The following is a 20,003-nucleotide window of genomic DNA, read 5'->3' on the forward strand; positions in this document are numbered from 1 at the left end:
AGATCAACCTAACAAGTTGTTTTCTAGAATCGAAGTTTCTTTCAAAGGTGATACAACATGAAACGTTAAATGACACAAAACCTCTGGAAAAAAATAAATAAAAATCAAACTGCAACCCTTTTTTTGAAAAATCAATATATATATATATATATATATATATATGGTCCAGTTCAGCATCAAACATTTTGGCCAACATTTTAGCCAACCATTTTTATCCTAGATGGGTTAGAAGTTTTGGAATGGGCTAATTTTTGGTGATCATTCTCACCAAAAATCAGCCCATTCCAAAATTTCTAACCTATGTTTTGAAAAATGTTTTGCCAAAATATTTGGTGCTGAGCATTTCCCATATATATATATATAGGGGGCGGTTCAGCAGTCCTAAAGTTTGCCAAACATTTTTCAAAACATGGGTTAGAAGCTTTGGAATGAGTTGATTTTTTGTGAGGATGATCTCTATGATGAGGAGATCATGCTCACCAAAAATCAGCCTATTCCAAAACTTCTAATCCCATCAAAAGTGATTTACAAAAATTGGACAGTCCACGACTTTTCAACTTGTAAACTAGGGTTAGAAGTTTCAAAATGAACTGATTTTTGGTGAGGATGATCTCTTCACCGTAGAGATCATCCTCACAAAAAATTCAGTCTATTCCAAAACTTCTAACCCTATCAAAACTGATTTACAAAAAATCTTTGGCACAATGTTTGGCAAACTTTAGAGCTGCCAAACCGCTCCCATATATATATATGTAAGTAAATGTATAATTTTTCTTATTCAACTCGTAGAATATTTAAAATTCTCTTGAACAATACATGTGAATTAATGAAATTAAGTAAATCAAGAAACGAATCATTTCTACTTGCTTTTACAAACTGATTACATTCCAAATTGCATGGGGAATTATAAATTTAAATTCAAAACAAGTGAACCGTAAATTCAAATAAAATGGTAGAAATCAATTATCATTAATTTTATATATTTTGATTTTGGGAATTAAAGTGGTATTCCAAGGTTGAAGGTAATCAGTTGAACTAACATATATAGGTGTGCCATGTAGTATAATATCAAAACTCCTCAAAAGATACAAAACAAAAGAAACAGTAGAGAGAGAGAGAGAGAGAGAGAGTAAAATAGTAGTTATGAGTGAGTCGATACCACCGTCTTTTATTGCCATATATATTGTGAAGTCTGAGGCACCGTTGATACCACCATTCAGGTGTTAACGTATGGCCATTGGCGCACAATCCGGAGTGTGGTGGAGAAACTAGCGGCACGGGGTTTCGTTTCTCTCTCTCTCTCTCTTTCTACTCTCTGTAATCTGTATTTCTATCAAATAAAATTGTTTTTTACTCTGTTTTGTTACTCAGAGAGAAAGCAACAACATAAAACGATTTGAACTTATCCACAATAAACAAAGAAACGCTTCAAGCAAACAAAGAAAAGTTAGCAGAGATGAAGTGATGCTTATGATGTTCATTGTTGAGATCTCTTCTGATTTATGAAGCAGATCTATCCATGGATTCATCTTGTTTCTTGGGTTTTTCTTTTTTGGTGATCTTTTCTTAGTTTTCTCTCTCTCTCTCTCTCTCTCTCTCTCTCTCTCTCTCTGTCTGTCTCTGTTTATGTTGTTGTTATATAAAATAAAATAATAAAATAGAGAAAGAAAGGTCACTGTCGATGTCGTTGATGAGATATTTTGTTAGAACTTAGAAGACCAGATGCTTTTATGTCGTTTCCTTCTTCATAGGCAACCTGTTACTAGTCTTCTCTAATCGGATACCATCACCATCTTTGTATATCTTCTAGGACTCCTCCGTACAAACTTAAACTCTCTTATATATATATATATATATATATATTTATAACCCATTTGGAGAAAGGATGAAGGACATGCATGTGTGTGAAGAGGAAAGAAATATTAATAATGGTGAATCAGTAGTGAAGATGGAAGAACAATCTGTAGATCCAAACCCTAACCCTAATTACCAGACTCAAGATCAAACTGTGAATTGGGTTGAAGAAGTGGTCACACCAGAAGATAGAGAGATTTGGTTTGAAAGAGAACAAGAAGATCTGTTAGATGTGAATGACGCTTTTATCTCTTATGGAGATTTTCCACCTCTCCCTGATTTTCCATGCATTTCTTCATCATCATCTTCATCTTCTTCTGATCCTCCTGTTGTTGCAAATTCGATGAAATGTTCGGCATCTTCGTCGTCATCGTCTTCTTCATTAGCTTCTTGGGCTCTAGTAAAGCCAGATGGAGAAAATTGTATGAAAAACATGAAAATTCACCATCAACAAGAAGATTTGATGTCGATGAGTTCGATGGAGGTCTCGATGCAGGAGATCAATCCGATGGATTCCGATTGCATGGATGTTATTGAAGAATTTCATGGTATGGACCTTCTCGATACCGATCTCTGGGATCCTTCATCGTTGTTCCCTTTCGAGAACAACACAGAAGAAGAAGAACAGCAACAACAAGAGCAGTTAGTGATACAACAAGACGGTTTGGAGGAGAAACAAGAAGCGAAGCCCTCGGAAGATCTCGCAATGTTGTTCTTTGAATGGCTTAAATTGAACAAGGAATCGATCTCGGCCGAGGATTTGAGAAGCATAAAGCTTAAGCGATCAACAATAGAGTGCGCCGCGAAGAGACTTGGTGGAGGGAAAGAAGGGATGAAACAGTTACTCAAACTGATACTTGAGTGGGTGCAAAACCACCAACTTCAGAAAAAACGCGTTAGAGAGGGAGGGGAACCCATAACTTTCCCTTATCAACATCAACAAAATCCACAACATCACTATCAAAACCCTAACCCTAACCCTAACCCTAACCCTAATCCTGATTCTAATCCTTACATCATCCCCTCTACGGCAGCGGCCACACCATGGATTTCTCAACCACCCTACATTTCCGATCCAATGACAATGTCTGGGGCTTTTCCTCCAATGGTTGGATACATGGGAGACCCTGTGTTTAATAATGGAGGTTTTGCTACTGTTCCATTCAATCCAGAGTACCAAATGATGGATTCTAGTCCAAATTGGCCTCAACAACAATTGTCCTTCTCTACCCATTACAACTCATATCCTGATCGTCATCTTCATCATCAACGCCATCTTCCTCCTGCTCAATCTCGGTTGTCCAGAGCTTTCACTGCTTTTGCAAATCAATACCCATGCCAACTATATCAAAGCCATGCCGACCAGCTTGTTAGGTTTGGTTCTTCTGCAACGAAAGAAGCAAGGAAGAAGAGGATGGCTCGGCAAAGGCGGCTTTTTTCACACAATCGAAGTCAGAATCAGAAACAAAATCGAATTCAGAACCGGACCGTGGCAACCGCCGAGCAGCACGAGGGGTTTTCCAGTGATTCCAACTGCACAAGTACTCATGCAAACCAAGCCAACTGGGTATTTTGGCCATCTTCTTCATCTGTTGGTGCATCAACGATGTTGGTGCCTGATGCACCGCCACATTCGACGGATCGCCCACCCTTGCAAGCACAACACTATCAGCGACAGATTAATTTGGACAGGCGTCATGTTTGTTCCTTTTCTCTCTTGAATAATTAGTTGTAATTTTTTACTCTAAATCATGGTATAATTATTTTTATAGATATTTTTAATAATGATGTTTTTAAAAAAAAAAAAAAAAAAAATCTTTGTAGGGATTCAAAACTGGCAACGAGAAGAACTTGAAATTTCTCTTGCAGAAAGTGTTGAAGCAAAGTGATGTGGGTAACCTTGGAAGGATAGTGCTGCCAAAAGTACTCTCTTCTCTCTTTATCTCCCTCAAGACAGTGGATTTTATTTGATTATTTTGAATCTGTGTAAGATGATTTTCGCAATAGCTATGATTGTTATGTGATTAAAAAAATCAATTTTATCACCAGAAAGAAGCAGAAGCCTATCTCCCTGAACTGGAAGCAAGAGATGGAATCTCCATTGCCATGGAAGACATCGGAACCTCTCGTATCTGGAACATGCGTTACAGGTATTGAACTTGAACTAAATAAAACCTTTCTCAGTAAATCTTCATGATGTTAAATCTCTATCTCATGTATGAAAGAATGGCAAGAACTATTTTTATAGCCATGGGTACTTGTACTAATGTTTGATTTTTTATTTTCTTTTTGTGTGGGATTTCAGATTCTGGCCAAACAACAAGAGTAGAATGTATCTACTGGAAAACACAGGTGGGTATTAGTTCTTCTTATTATTTGTTAAATGAAAATAAGATTGCTGTTTCGAAAATTACAAGGGGATTGTTACAGTTCTGGGTACAAGAGTTAGAATTAACTGAGAAATTTGAACTATGATCAGAACATTAATCCTTCAATCAATTTCCAATGGTGCAAAGTTTACTGTCACTTAAACATCTACATCATAAGAGATCCTCTCCATCAACTTCCTCTTTCCATATTTGTTATCAGTTGAACTTAGAAATATAGAATGCAAGTGAAAATCACCTAAATAATTGGTATCAAAGCAAGGATCCTTGGATGGATGCTCTTTCTGATCTCTACGCATTTCCCCCCTCCACCGGAAATTTCCTCTGCCCTTACTGTACTCCAGCTTTGTAGTTTCCACCGCTTGTCCAGGGTTGAGCCCTAGGATTTGATGGCGGACTTGAATAGCCACCTACAAACGCTTTATGCCCAATCTATTGAGTCAAGGGATGGTGAATCAAAGGATTTTTTTCAAGTTAATTCGTGATGGAATTACATTCGAAACACACATCCTTTGTTTATTTTTCTTTTTGATAACGGAGGCGTACCAACCAGAGGCCCGACTAGCATGGGTGAGGCAACTGGCTTTTAGAGCACTATATCTCACCCAAATCCCCCTTTTGCACAATACCCCCAAACTTCATGTACCAAGGGAGCTGGGATAAATCTATGTGGGTGGCCAACGAGGGGGCTTGAACTCAATCCATACACACATCCTTCAAAATATAACTGTGTTCGATTTTTTTTATATTCCCATATTCAGACCTTCAGCTCTGCCAGTATACTGATCTTCTCAAGTATTTGTCAGAAAGTCATTTCTCATTGAAATTGACTGCATTTCACACTTGTATAGGCAGATCTATCAAAGATGTCCCTCTATTTATAACATTTTTATCCAAAATATTATAAATCTATTAAGAGCAACACGCATCTTGAGTTTGTGCATTACATATGTAGAACACTACCATATGTTAGATGATGAGTATTTTATTTTTCAATTTATAGTATTCCTTTATCCATCACATTTACACATTGAACAAGCAAATTTTATTGTGGTTCCTACCTAAATGATTATTTAGACAATTAGTAATGAATTCATCCATTTTGATATCTTATGCACTCCATATTTTTCAAGATTTTTTATATATGGATCAATTAGTTTTCAAGCATAGACAATTAGTATTGAATTCATCCATTTTGATATCTTATGCACTCCACATTTCTCAAGATTTTTTATATATGGATCAACTAGGTTTCAAGCACACCTATTTAATTACACAAGATTATTTCACCTCTTAGTACTTGTTTTACATTGTTATGTCTTGGATCAATGGGTTTATTTTTCCTATTATATGTTTTACTATGAACTTTTGATAGTGTTTTTTCATTATCACAATGTATGGATAATGTGTGGTAATGATTTATATCATAAACAAAAATTTTATAAGTAAATGTTGTAGTTACTTGGGCTTTTCTTTGTCTATCGTCAAGGCAATGAATTATGATTTCATGGTTGAATGTAATGCAAGTTTGTTTATTCAAATTCTTTTGAGTTGCAACACCTTGAAAAGTGAATATTATTCCTCCAAAATGAGGTGTCATCGGGCGAATGTGACCCAAATGAGGACCTGGCTCCAGGCTAAATGCAATGCGAGGACCAGAAAATGTTGTAGAATATTATAGTGTGGTGTTACTGATCGGTAAATTAAATTAAGTGGCTAGCGCACTTAAATAATATATTCATATTCCTCGACAATATTATTTTACAAAGCATATTCTCTTAATTCTTGTTATGTATAATAATGCATTGATATTTATGAAAAAAATATAAATATATTCCCTTGAAATTATTTTTACCCTAAATGCCTTCTTTTGTTTCAGGAGACTTTGTGCGTTCCAATGGACTTCAAGAAGGGGACTTCATCGTCATCTACTCTGACGTTAAATGTGGCAAATATGTACGCATACCCACTTCTCCATTGTCTTATATTTGTTTTTTTTTTTTTTTTTTTCTAACCTCAAACGAGAGTTGGGGCTCTCCACCAAACATAGATCGAGAGAGAATAGATTTTTTTTAGAGATTACTACTTTGCATTTTTCTTTGGCATCCATAGGAGTATTCTCTCATCTCAAATCATTTGTTTAATGGGATTCACAAACCTCGTTTGAGGTTAGAGGTTAGTATTTTCCTTTGAACTATACTTTTCTAGTCTTTTTTAGTGAGGATACCTTCTATATCATTCATTCATTAGGTGGGGTATCTCAAATTAACCTCGTTGAGGCTAGTGCTTTTCTTTGTATTGGACTTTTTCTAACCTCAAAACATGGTTTGAGGCTCTCCATCAAACATACCATTGAGATAAAAGAATTGGAAAAAAAAAAAAACATGCTCTTGAGATTCTAAAAATCAGTACTTGGTGTTTTTTAGGGATCAATACAATCTTTTTAAATATACATTTTAATACTTGGGAGTATTTTTTTAATCTCGATCATTTATTTGATGGAGTCTCGGACCTTACTTATGACTAGTGTTTTTCTTAGCCACAAGAGGTTTGAGATTATCCATCAAACATTCTATTGAGACAAGGAAATCTAGAGATTATTAATCACTTTCTAAGGATCAGTATAAAAAAAAAAATTAGGGGTACGTTTTTGGAATTCCTAGGAATATTTTCCCATCTCAAATCATTTGTTAGTATTTTAAATGTTAGTTATTCACATTCTTTTGGTTTTATTGAAAATCAAATAAAACTAAACAGTTGATACGAGGAGTGAAGGTGCATCAACCAGGGTCAAGATCTGAGGGTAAAAAGCACGGGAAGGTCCAGAGGAAACTCCGTGCAACCTCTGTAGCTGGTGGTGTCGACTCTTCTTCGTCCGTCAAAGGAAAACTGTGAGACAAAAAAGAGGATACTGAGTCCTCACTGTTGAGTGTCTCTCTTCCTCCCCCTCTTTTCTTGTTATGTGTTGTTTTGAATCACTGGTGCCACGAACTGGGAAGAAATTTTTAAGGATCCATAAATAGATGGTGACGATCTTCCCAAGTTCTTCAGTGATCTTGACGCATGTCGTGGCAGTCTGAGCTATGTTGTTCGTGTAATAGTATGAAGTTGCACATTGTGTCTAGGTTTATTGTGGTGATGGTGTTAGTGGTCTCACTTTGTTTTACATTTAACAAACACTATGTTATGTTTAATTCATTACATATGGAGAACCAAGGGTATTTGTATTTGTCTAAAATGTTTGTTTCCATTAGACAATTTATGGTATTTGTATGATTTGCTACTTCCCTTTCAAAGAAAGATTAATGCCCTGTAGACCTACTTGTTTCACTTCAAATAGTTATACACCATTTATCGTTATGCCAACAAACTATTTGGTGATATGATGCCTTGTAGAAGTGAACATCCCATACTCTAAATAAGAAATTGGCTAAAATCATAATCAAGGCAAACAAGCATGGTTTTAAATCTCAAGATCGAGAAGACTAGTCCGATACATCTCAGTATTGCTCACCCACGAGACGGATGGACTTATAACATTTTTGAACGAGACAACTCAACTCAGTGTCGTTCATGGACGAGATGTCGGAGCAAGTTTTAAAACCATGCAAACAAGACATGTTTCTAGTTATACATCTTTGGGATAAGGCTTTGTTGTTGCTTCCGTATGAGATTATCTCATACAACTGTGAAAAAAGGGGTCTGCAAGAGGAGATTCTGATTGTAAAATATTCAGAATCAATCAGAATGTGCTTCATGAAATAAAGATTCTTTTACCACAAATATCAATCATACAACTGTGAAAAAAGAGGTCTGCAAGGGGAGATTCTGATTGTAAAATATTTAGAATGTGTTTCATGAAATAAAGATTCTTTTACCACAAATATCAAATAGAAAAGGAGTCATATTATGATTAGATCAATCACCACATAAAATTGAAGCTTGGATGTTAGCAATCTATAAAAACATTTACGACATTGAAGTTCACCCATGTCATTTTGAGCAATTTAACCAGATCAGTAAGCGAGGGTTTCGACAATTAACATTTTTGTTCAATTTGCTATATTAGGTGTTTTACAGCTACAATTGAGAATGTCTTGGTTTCAGATTTCTCCATAAAAACCTGAAAATGGTATTCAATCTGATCAGATCCCTTCAGAAAGGGAGGAAAAAAAACCACCAAAGCACCCCTACGAAGCTTTTCACTCTGGATCAGGAGAACCCCCGGGCACCAGCTGCATCATTTCACAAAGTTAGTAGCAGTTCTAAAGACTTTAGAGTATGGTATTGAAGACATTATTATTTTTTTTACTTACAATGGCAATGTTATTTCCATTAAGCAAAATTTGATCAAGCTTTGTTATTCGTCGCCCTTCAGCAGTGATTTCACTTCAAAATGGAAAACAGATACATGAAATTATACACAATTTTTTCAGCACTACCCAAGTCATAAAATGCATGAAGTTTTGGCTAAACTTTCTCATTTTCTAATCAAATTTGACATTCTTCCCTATATTTGTAAAATTTAGATTTGCTTTATTGACTATTAACTTGGTCCAGAAGCTTAATATAGCAAAACTTCCTCAAATGTAAGAATGTTGAAATGAAAATAAATAATAAGTAGTTTCATCATTTCAAGCTTGATTTGCTCAAAAATCATTGATCAAGCAAAGTTAGACTAACTTTATTTTTTATTCTAAATTACACAGCTAACAAGCCAGATTCCAATAATAATAAGCCAATTTTTTTGTAACAAACATTGCTCAGCAGAACAGGAAAAATAAAAAACGAAAAACTCTAGCAATTGGAAATGGCAGGGGCAGAGCTAGCAAGGAGCTGGCGGGGGCAATTGCCCCCATAGAACTTTGAGACACCCTATATTTTCAACTAATTACAAGCCCCATTTGTCCCCACTCCCTCACCTCTATCCCCATTTGCCCCCAACCCCTCACCTCCCTCCAGTTTTTGACCCCCCCCCCCCCCCCCAATTTTTTGTTGATGACATTGCTTCTTGACCGGGCCTTCTCATATACTAATTGGAAATGACCTAAATATCCTTCTCTTCGATTTCTAACCAAAAACCTCTGAATTTCCCCCTAAAACCATTCATCTTCAAGTTTTTCAACTATACAACTAACCATAGTTTGCCCCCACTACAAGAAAATCCTGGCTCCGCCCCTGGGAAATGGGAATGTGCAATCTCCCGAATGCTAGAAATGTACAGCAGGCCATATAGATGATTATCATCAACATTTTATAGAATTTTTCCTCCCACATTATGCCCAGCCGATACTAGCCAAACAACAATCAGCCAGGGATATTCTAACCATGTCATGGGACAAATTAATAAAAGATGAACTTGGATATTATTTAATTGAACTATTTTATCTGCTTAGCTCTTCTCTAATAGTCATCAAAAGTAGTGATAGTTTGGTTTTCAGTTAGGCAAATGAGATTAGTGGTTGGTAATTAGTAGGTTAAAGCCAGAGTATGGAACCCAGGTCATGGGCCTCATGGCATCCACACTCACAGACTTTTAACCAAGTTAGCAAGCTGCCACCTTCTCTCGAACAGAACATACTTTCCTATACTCCCTACTTATTTCCACATTGTAGCAGTGCAAGTATTTCTTTTTTCCTTTTCTTGATATGTAAAGGGTTACTGGTTACCAAGGTGAAGTTGGGTTCATGGGCTTGAACCTAAGTCATGGGAATAACACTCCACAAGTCTTAACAACTTAGCTAAGGTTTCACTTCAGTACAAATAATTAATTTCTACGTGATCAGACCTGACCTTTTGAAATACATCATACTATCTAAATCATCTCTCAACGCGTATATTGAGGGCTCATCATATGCATAACAAAATTGTTCCTGAATAAGCCAGATTGGGCACCATTTACTGAGTTATCTCTCATTTTGATTTTATCTACTCTAGTTTCTAGAGTTTAAAACATGGTTCTCGTAGTTATTAGTTAATTTATTAGTCATTCCCCTGATTAAGTGAAGGCGTGGAAAAATCTTTATAGCAACTTCAAATCTTGAATTTTCATTAATTTGTACTTAATCATTATCTTTAAAGTAATCCTATGAAATGACTTACCCTAACTATTGGGATTCAACAATATGGATCCTATTTTGCAATTCAATTCTATCTAGAGCTATATATTCTAGATAAATTTAGAGCTATATATTCTATCTAGAGCTATATATTCTTTATTTTAAAAAAATAAATTTACAGGTATAAAATTTCATTAGAAAACCAAAAAGGGGTAAGAGGTTGAGAAACCAGCATAAACAAAGATAGGAAAAAAAAAAAGAAAATAGAACAAGAAGAACCCACCTTACTCTCTATTCTTCCAAACTGTCTCCTTCTTAAACTCTTGGAAAACTTCACACCAAAAGAAGAGGAAACCTAAAAGATAAGTGAAGACCTCTTATAGAGGGTGTTCAGTTCCTTTGAAAGCACAACTAATTCTTCTCCTTCCAGATGCCCCAACAAACAACTAAAGGAGTTAGCTCCGTTAAACCATTTTCTATAAAAGTGAAAGCTGGAGCTGTTGGGTAAATGTCTTGTATCCTGTTGTGCTATGCAGAGCTGCAGGGGTACGGGACAGAGCCCCTGGCCCAAAAATTTTAAGGGGTACGAAAAGGGCAATCAAGTAATATTTTTCTTATTCTATATTTGGGGGTTTCTGTTTTGGAGAGTTTTACTTGTTTTGTTAGCTCTCAGTATTATAAATAGAGATCTCTAGGGTGAGAAAATTGTGATTGTTCTTGTTCTGTTCTATGGACGTAGGCACGCTGCCGAACAATGTAAACCCTTGTGTTTTGTGAAATTGAGTTATCTTTGCTGTTTCTATTTTTTCACAAGAGCCTACCAACTTTCCAATAGGGATGAGATCGAATTGGGGAACACCAAAAGATATAGAATAGATATATGAAATGCAACAAAACTTGATACACAATATTGCAATCAATGGGCCAGTGACTAATGACTTTGCCATTCGATCTACACAATGAATGGAAGTCCATTGAGATGATGGCCTGACCAATGATATGGTCCATAATGATGACTTAATCCAGCAGCCTCCCAAATGAAAAAAAAAATCAATCTTAGAAGAGACTTCGCAACCCAAACCACTATAGATGGTAATTCAATATTAGAGGCATACACTAGGAAAAGAAAAGATTCGACCGAGAAGACTGCCCGTGCTGCAACGTTTGCCCACACTTGACGATCTCATCATGTAGATGTATGGGAGTGAGAAAATTTTGGCTAGTGAATCTAGATACAAGCTTGGAAACATAAGTCCCAAGACAATCCAGCTCCATAAATTTGAGAGGCAAAGTATCGCACCAGGGATCCTTCTAAAACCAAACCCTAACCCTAATGTCTCTCCCTACACTAAATACCAAGGGTATCAAGGGGAAGTGTACCAATTTAACCAGAATCGAAAACCCTGGTTCTGGATACCTTTTATTTGGAACTGATTAGAATCGGTTCACCTGGAACTGAACCAATTGAGAACCATAACTGATAAAAACCAAGAACTGGACTGATCAAATCATCTACCAACCTAATGTCTATAAAAAAAACGTTAAGGAGCAAAGCAATAATATAATTTTAATACCAAAACAAGAGTTTAGGACCAGCAACCAATACGAGGTTGCCACAAAAAGTACAAATAAGCTTCAACAAGAAAATTAAACTCATCAGAGAACAGGAAAAACGAAACACCAAAGTTTGAAATTGAAATTTAATTCCAAACAGAAGCATAAATAAATAAATACAGTTAGTTAGGACAGAGAGAGATACTATTCGGTGACGTCTTCAAGGACCATGTTGACGTAGACATCGAAACCCCTTAGGGTTCCAACAAGTTCCTTGTCTCCTTTCATTATTACCCATATCTTTGACCCTATACATCTATCGATCAACTCTGCAAACCCCACACCATCACCACCATTAAACAGTATAAATAAATCTCTATTTTATCTATCTTTGTTCAGAAAACACACAGAGAGAGAGAGAGAGAGAGAGAGAGAGAGAGAGAGAGAGAGACCTGATGGGAGGAGTTGGGATGGGTTGTTGTTAGACATCTTTCTTCTTTCCCTCGCAGTCGCCGACTGCAGTGGTTAGTTGAAACTTGCAAGAGCTCCTCCTTTTCACTCGCACTGCCGAAAGCTCTTTCAGAAACACTAGTTAACTACCTGAAACGATCAAATTGGGATTATTTAAGATAGTTGCTATTGCCGCACCACATTTTTCTAACGCCACACCAACTGTGTGCAAGGATTTCAGAAGGAATTGGTGTGGCAATAGTAGCTCGCTAATTTAACTGCTATTGCTCATTTTAAATTACTTAACTTAACTTAACTAGTGTTTCTATGAGAACTAACTTTTGTTAATGCCACACCAATTCCTATGTAAATCACTAAAGAATGGGTGAATCTCCATTTCGTTGAATACGACGAAATTCCAAGTTTGGTACACAACTCATTTTAATTCCCAAAACTTGCATTTGTCATTTTTATATAACCTACGAACCCAAGGGTTCTTCACTTTTAATATCTATGAATTCGTAGATATACCAAAGAATTCATTGATTATAAAAGTGACGAATTCACTTGAAATGAATGTTTGAGAATTAAAATAAATAGTGTAACGAAACCAGAATTTGGACATAAGTTGAGCATATTTTTAGAAAAAATCACTTAAGAATTGCACACAATTGGTGTGTCATTAACAAAAGTTGGCATGGCAATAGTATCTCTCTGATTTAATAAAACCCCTATTAAATTGTTGATAGTAGGTTTAACCCCTAAAAAATGCAAGATTACCTCGACTAAAAATCAACATCTCCTTAATTTTATTTTTTTTAATGAATTTAACTGAAAATTTGATTTTAGGAATTTTAGCAGAAACACTACAAAGTTACAATGTAAAGGCAAAAAAGGGTCTTTTTTTTTTTAGATCTCAAAATAGCGTTGTATTTGGCATTAATTTATGTTTTTTTTTTTTTACAAGGATGCCTCCGCTAACAATTTCTTTAGAAAAATAGTAAGAAATATTCTTGAAAATTACAACTTCCTCCCTCCCAATCTTTTATACAATCAAATAAAGGAGATTTTTTTTTTTTTTACTTTCTCCAACCATTGGAGTTCACCAACATGCCTCTAGATTTGAAGAACGATCATCTCTCATGCTCGATCCATGATCCATTGGAGCTTTTCATCAATGATTCTCACTTTCTCCTCTTTTCTTTTATATGTTTTAAAATTATTTTTATATTCTTATCAATCTTGATATATTTCTCATCTAAAGTTATCTAAATTGAAAATAATAGTCAAAAACCCAACATTTTCACAAATATTTTAGGATGTATTTCCTAAAATTTATCTAATGTCAAACCTCGACATTGGAATGTAACTCAAATCGATGCTCAACATTACCTATCATGCCCTTTGTTTTAATAACTAAATCGCAAGAATTTTATGGAGAACAGTTCAATTTGCTATCTGATGGGACATATGGAAGGAGTAGCATGGATACATGTTTGAGGGTTAGAGCATCACACTCTGGATTCTGGAGATTATCATTTCGATTTTGGACTTTTTGAGTATTATATATTTATGTTTTGATACAAAATGTTTAGAGAACATTTTCAAAAATCTCTTTAGTAATGAGACAGTGTGGATCCAATGATCCATACTATTCTGTGGTACGAATTGGTGCTGTTTTCCAATTTCTGTATGTGACAGTCACCTCCACCATTCTTTATTAATGAAATTTTATTCACCAAAAAAAAAAAAAAAAAACTAAAGATCAGATCAGATCTTAATGCTTGAAATCAATCTCTGATAATTAAGTGATATTGATGAGAAAATAAATAAGGAGAGGCAAAAGATCCTAGAAACTCTCTCAAACCCTTCTTACATGATTTAAAACCTGGTGCAAGCAGTTCCTGGCCAGAAAACCTTGCCGAAACTCCACAAAAACTTAAGAAAATATTGGAAATGGGTTCCGAGTTGACTCATCAAATGGTTTTAATTGGAGATGTCAAAACTCAATCAGGTATCATTGACTCATCCAGTTGAGGTTGCACATCCAACTCGTTGGAATACATCAAAGCAACTGTAATCTCTAACGCTACATCTTTTATCTTTTTGACACGTGGAGCCACCCTCCTTGGACCCCACTAACCAAGAAGGCTACTTCCACTCCTTGGTGGGCCACACTCCACACACAACATTGGCCCAATGAACTTTAGAGACCTTAATAAAATATCCTCCTGATTTTCTTACAGAGTTGCTATTGCCACACCAATTTTTACTAACGCCACACCGAACAATAATTTGGTGATTTATATAGGCATTGGTACGGCAATAGTAGCTCTCTTTAATTAAGATATGATACAGTGGTATAATATCACTAACCTTGGGAAGGGCCCATGTTGATGAAAACCATTGTTGAGTTCTCTTTATATATTGTATGTATATAGTTCTATGGAAAAATTGTTTGTCCTTGGATCCGTACTGGAAGTTATATTTTGAAAATTTTCATTCTTGCATCAAGCACCTTTAGAGTGGAAAAAGCCTACCTATAGCATTATGAACCAAGCTTCTACATTCTCACTGGTCAAGAATATTCCATTTTTTCACATTCTCAATACTTTCGATTGGGCAAAATGCCCCGACTATATCATTGACAGCAATCAGAGAAAGAAACAGCTCATTTGAGTGAATATTGAATACAATGGACAATAGTAAATAAGAAAGAGCATCAATAAAGGTAGAAAAAACATTGTGAACGGAGGAAATGGTTTATGAACCTTTCTGTGGCAGTGTTTCAAACGCTGAGACGGTATTCTCGAATTTAATCCGATGCAGAGGTGCACCACTTTGCTTGATCGCACATGCTACTTTGTCCTCAAGAAGGCACCGTGCTCGCAGCACTGAGAACACGTGATTGTTCAATCTCCTCTCTCTCTTCATAGCTTCTAATAGGTTTTCACTCCCCTTTGTTTACAAAAGAATGGGCAACCAAAACAAAGTAGATAATAGCCATTATTAGAAACATCATTTGAAGACAAAAACAGAACTAAGAATAGAATTTTGTTTTTAGTCAAATGTGATCAAGCAGGAAAAAAAGAAGATCGTGATACCTGGCCAGAATTAGCATTCCTAAGCGCTTGTGTAATTGTTGCGGTTTCGACTTCTGCAACATTGAGGAGTTGATAGGAAAAATCGAAGAGCTTAAAATGCATCTGCTGACCAAGTAAGTATATAATCGTACAACCACCCCACGCAACCGAATCACCCAACACATCATGATTGTTTGATGGTGCTTGAACGGACTCCTCCAGGTATCCCTGCAATTCAGGGAGTCCAACCAGATTAGTAAGACTAACGATCTAGATCATTTGGGATTGGGCCAGACGTGCACTTTGGACATTCTGATTCAAGAGTGTTGGTATGATCTTCACTCATTTAGAGTCCAAGATTCAAGGAAAAATAGAATTCTACAAGATAGTTGCTTACAAATTGAAGTCCACTAAAAACGCGATAAAAATCCTTTGAAGTAGTAATGTCGACAAACCCAGTCTTTGGAGCTGCATTCCATTTACTATAGCATTTTTCCAATGCTGCACTCGTGAAAGCAAGGGTATATTCTAACACACTTCCTGTATTAATGTTGGCATTGTACAACAGATCTGCAACACAAATGAAATCACTTAATTTGTAAAAATAAATAATTGTTATGAAGATAATGTAACATCAAATGATGATGTAGTGAAAGGCAATCAAGAAAAAAAAAAAAAAAAAAACCATAATTAGAGGACATAAATTGATTCAAAATGGAAGTAATGTGTCGGCAATTGCACCAAAAAGCATAGACTCAGCCTGAACGGTGAACGAAACTGGATAATTTATGCACCAGATTCAGATATTTCTCATTGACACAAATCTTCTCTCCCCCCTCCACCCAAACCCTAGGTATTCTTCCCCTCTCCCATAAAAAAAGCCCTAGTATTTCACATGAACTTCTTTCCCAAAACCCATTAAAAAAAAAAAGAACAGAACTTGGATCAGATTGGTTGAGTGAAATTGAAATCGGATCGGATTAGGTTCTAATATTTTTATTGATCCGATCGGATCTGGATCATGCGATAAAATTTTGGATCGGGGGGCTGATTTGGTTCCGAACCGATCCATTGCCAGCCCTAGCTATAACCAACTAGTTAACTAAATGAAAAAATATAGTTTAGAGAACGAATCAAATGGAAGGATTCTACTATTTAATCAGAAAGGCAATTCTAACTAAATTACAAACCAGCTGCTTCGGCCTGCTTTGATATGGTGTAGAAGGATGATGGATTTGAACATCTAGGATGCGACTCTATTGCTGCAGCTGCAGATTTGAAGAGGGAGACAAGAGGGCTGTCTCCAACACCTTGAGAATGCACAATTTGCCCATCAGCTCCAGGTATCAAGCCCAACCACGGAGCAGTTTGCATGAAATGTGTGGTGTCAACTTCTCTCTATTACAAATATAAAATTATAATTATTAGAAGCCAACAACCAAAAACCTACTTTAAACTAATTCAGAAATTGGATGAGCTCAGGAGAACATTTAATTTCTATCATTCTGATAAGATCATCATAAGCATTTTCATTTCTAACAGACGTTCAATGAAAGAGCATTCTGAAGTGGTAAAATTTTTCTTATTATTCATTCAACGATATAATACGAATCCTTTCATTTGTATGTGGGGGGTCATGATATAAGATAACTAATTAAAATACCATATTGATGAAGGGCAACTACTCTAAACTAACAAATTGATGTAGGACAGAAGGAATGCATGATAGGATTAGTTTGGTTTCGATGAAGGATTGAAAAGGGACGATAAATTTAGGGTCAGATGGTCTGGAAAATATTGATGATGATTAGGGTTTGTGTGGTAGGATGATTTTGATACAGGTGTGAACTACAAGTCATTTTTTTTCTACAAATTTAGGTGTAGAAAAATAAGTGGAATCACCCCACTTAAAAGTTACCTGCTTGTATTGAGCCACAAAGATAAAGTAGTAAATAGGCCAAGCAAAAATACTTACATTCTTTGTTCTTCATTCTATTTCATAAACTAAAAGAGATTACACCTATTTAAAATTCCAAATTTACTGATCAAATAACTATTAAAATCTCTAAACTCTAAAATTTATTGAAAACTAAAAATAGAAACTTGCAAAACTCTTATTACTTAAAACCCTAACCAACTATAGGACCTACAATTGACTTAACAGGCAACTCTAGAAAATCCAAAATACTAATCCCCATATTTACTAAAAATAATAAAATGATATTTTGATGTAAATAGTAAGGTTATGAGTTACACTATATAATAAGTCTGAAAATTACTATAAATAGTAACATCTAACTTACCAAAGAAAGTAAATATGTAATCTTAGTTTGAATATTGCAAGTTTCCTTTAATGAGCTGAAATTATGCTTTATTGGACAACTGCAATGAGATCTAGAATGGGCTGATATGGACGTAGGAAATTTCCCAATTTAAAATGAAATAGGGACCTGATTATATGGTCCAAAATAACCCAAAAAATTCGGAATTTCATATCTAGACTTATATGCATATCTCAAATGTTAGTTGGCAATCTCCCTCCCTCTCTCTCATTTATAAATTCTTAGTTTCTCTTTTTCTTCAAATAATGAAATAAAAACAAAGAAAAATAGAAATTGATCTGTTAAGGATAACTCATAGCCTTATAAAGCATAAGTATTTATACACCAATCTTTCTATGGAATAATATTTTCATTATAAATCAATGAAAATAATTCTTGTGAAGAGACAACAAATGATTCTCACCAACACAATATCAAGTAGTCCCATCCAACACAATACACTTCCAATTTCTTTTATGCCACGAAGAACCTCTGCTTTGAGTTCGGATTTTGACCCCCAGTTTAGATGTTCTTTAACAATCCTTCGACAACCTGTAGATAAGAAATTCAATAAACATATCCAGAAAATTAAAATTAAAGCCAAGAACCAAGGTATTTCTCCTACTTCTCCTGTGACTGCTAATGATTCTTATCTTTCTCTTGCAGTTAGGAGAGACATTCATTGTTGTTCTCAAAACCATATCCCTAAACTTTGTCATGTATTGTGAATTATCTTTCATATCGTATTTTTTTTTCATGGCCCTATCTTTTACGTCTAGTACTCACAGTGGTTCTAGATGCCCTCTCTCAGTCTGAAAAGAGAAATTCAATAGAAATGGGAATACAAGCTCTTAATAAGAACAATACCTGGGACATAATTGACCTGCCATCGAGGAAGAAGCTAGTGGGAATTTACAGTGAAGTATCACTCAAATGGATCAATTGAGAGAGATAAAACCTACTTTGAGTCCAAGGTTTGTCAATTTAGGAATATAGATTGGTCTTTTCCTCCTATCTAGAATAATTCTTCTTCTTTTAAGAGCCATGAGAGGCCTTTCCATTTGATAGTTTGTACTCTTTTATAGGTTTCCTTGTATTGACAATTACTCATTCCAACCGTGTTTTAAAAAGTGGTAGCATTTTGCTAGTACGTCATAACCAAAATTTTCCTTCCTTATCATGAATGAATATTAATCAATTATTAGCATAAAGGTGGTTTTTTTATTAAATCTACTTACTATTCTTTATGGTGCAACAAAGAACGTCTATTACAGATGAATCTTACATATACAAGAAACATCACTGACAAAATATATGTCATACTTCGTAATAGATGTTTCATGGTTTGGTTCCAACTGCAATCATTCCATAAGTAGTGAATGCATTTGAATTCCAATTGACAGAATTTGGATAAACTGAGAAATTATTTGCATTCCTCCAATGTTTACCTGCAACGCCTACATCGAAAGGGAGAAGTCCAATAGATTTAGGCAATGCTTCTTGCAGTCCTGTGATCATTGGTTCAAGTGCAGTTATCTGCAATGGTAAATAAGGCATTAGTGCAGTTATCTGCAATGGTAAATAAGGCATTAGATGAAATCTAAGGATACTTTTTTGTTGATAAGAAAAATCATGGGTTCACCATACAAAATGGTTTTTCTAACAAAAATATTTTATAAATTGAAATTCCCAATCAACAAAAAAATATGGTTACTCATAGCCATCATCCAGAAATCCATAAACCAGCAATAAAAGTTCTTGAGGTAGAGGAGAAAAAGAGAGTATGAACAAACATGACAAAAGTAAATTATGGTTTAAGATTCATTCTAGCATATCATCATGATACAAATAGAGTTCTGCATATCATCATATGTCCATCATCCACTTTAGTTGACAGTAAAAGCAATTTAAAGGATTTTACCTTGTTCGATACATAATCAAGTAGAGCTCGAATAAGTGACGGCAATGATCTAGATCCTAAAAGTCTGACGATGGAAAACATGTGAGGTATTCCAAAGAACCCACTATGTAATCGTGCAAAACTTTGATGAGCCATATTCAAATCCTACAATAAAAAGATAATATCATTTCAAAAAACTATTCAAGTCAACAAAAATATATAGGAGTACAAATATTTAATTACAATTTATGTTGCATGTATCTTCTAAATGGGTGAAAACCGTGAAATACCCACATCAAGCATGTGCCGGTATTCTGACATACCATGGACCTAGTTTGGCACTTCCATTTTTTACTTATTTATAGAAATAGATTAGAATTACATATTAAAAAAAA

The 20,003-nt window shown here is 35.2% G+C and overlaps 3 protein-coding genes across 5 annotated transcripts in view; 1 reads left to right on the top strand and 2 right to left on the bottom strand.

Annotated features, from left to right (window-relative positions):
- The first annotated feature begins 1,149 nt into the window (after window positions 1-1,149).
- Window positions 1,150-7,524, top strand: ABI3 (AP2/B3-like transcriptional factor family protein). Of its 2 annotated transcripts, none has more exons than XM_086443550.1 (6): window positions 1,150-3,553; window positions 3,679-3,777; window positions 3,904-4,004; window positions 4,160-4,206; window positions 6,121-6,197; window positions 6,354-6,637. In XM_086443550.1, the coding sequence occupies exons 1-6, from the start codon at window positions 1,886-1,888 to the stop codon at window positions 6,432-6,434; spliced, it is 2,073 nt and encodes a 690-aa protein (XP_086299676.1). In that variant the 5' UTR covers window positions 1,150-1,885; the 3' UTR covers window positions 6,435-6,637. The 2 variants fall into 2 exon arrangements, with proteins under 2 accessions (XP_086299676.1, XP_086299675.1); XM_086443549.1 differs by lacking the exon at window positions 6,354-6,637 and adding an exon at window positions 6,999-7,524 and having other exon boundaries at window positions 1,155-3,553.
- Window positions 7,525-8,129: 605 nt separating this feature from the next.
- LOC147402046 (sm-like protein LSM5) lies at window positions 8,130-12,466 on the bottom strand. Its single transcript, XM_086443551.1, has 4 exons — window positions 12,307-12,466; window positions 12,060-12,183; window positions 8,558-8,630; window positions 8,130-8,476 (listed from the first exon to the last, which is right to left on the bottom strand). Exons 1-4 carry the CDS (start codon window positions 12,341-12,343, stop codon window positions 8,444-8,446), a joined length of 267 nt encoding a protein of 88 aa, XP_086299677.1. The 5' UTR covers window positions 12,344-12,466; the 3' UTR covers window positions 8,130-8,443.
- A 2,383-nt stretch (window positions 12,467-14,849) lies between these two features.
- PIR121 (transcription activator) overlaps window positions 14,850-20,003 on the bottom strand; it is a 43,118-nt gene continuing 37,964 nt past the window's right edge. For both annotated transcript variants that reach the window (XM_086443553.1, XM_086443552.1), the window contains exons 24-30: window positions 19,630-19,773; window positions 19,157-19,244; window positions 18,133-18,260; window positions 16,578-16,785; window positions 15,785-15,957; window positions 15,409-15,615; window positions 14,850-15,262 (exon numbers count right to left, since the gene is read on the bottom strand). In XM_086443553.1, the coding sequence (XP_086299679.1) occupies window positions 15,068-15,262; window positions 15,409-15,615; window positions 15,785-15,957; window positions 16,578-16,785; window positions 18,133-18,260; window positions 19,157-19,244; window positions 19,630-19,773 (1,143 nt within the window). In that variant the 3' untranslated portion in view covers window positions 14,850-15,067. The remainder of the gene's footprint in view (window positions 15,263-15,408; window positions 15,616-15,784; window positions 15,958-16,577; window positions 16,786-18,132; window positions 18,261-19,156; window positions 19,245-19,629; window positions 19,774-20,003) is intronic.

The sequence above is a fragment of the Akebia trifoliata genome, chromosome 5 (genome assembly GCF_017979445.1).
Source record: "Akebia trifoliata isolate Shusen 1 chromosome 5, ASM1797944v1, whole genome shotgun sequence".
In the NCBI taxonomy this organism is placed as follows: Eukaryota; Viridiplantae; Streptophyta; class Magnoliopsida; order Ranunculales; family Lardizabalaceae; genus Akebia; species Akebia trifoliata.

Excerpts from the sequence above, each read along its gene's own strand:
- LOC147402046 (XM_086443551.1), bottom strand. The coding sequence starts at position 12,343 with ATGTCTAACAACAACCCATCCCAACTCCTCCCATCAG. Across the intron at positions 12,184-12,306 it reads ATCCCAACTCCTCCCATCAG|AGTTGATCGATAGATGTATA; the intron begins GTCTCTCTCTCT and ends TGGGGTTTGCAG. Across the intron at positions 8,631-12,059 it reads CTTGAAGACGTCACCGAATA|TGAAATCACTGCTGAAGGGC; the intron begins GTATCTCTCTCT and ends TCCATTTTGAAG.
- ABI3 (XM_086443549.1), top strand. The coding sequence starts at position 1,886 with ATGAAGGACATGCATGTGTGTGAAGAGGAAAGAAATATTAATAATGGT. Across the intron at positions 3,778-3,903 it reads GAAGGATAGTGCTGCCAAAA|AAAGAAGCAGAAGCCTATCT; the intron begins GTACTCTCTTCT and ends TTTTATCACCAG. Across the intron at positions 4,005-4,159 it reads ATCTGGAACATGCGTTACAG|ATTCTGGCCAAACAACAAGA; the intron begins GTATTGAACTTG and ends GTGGGATTTCAG.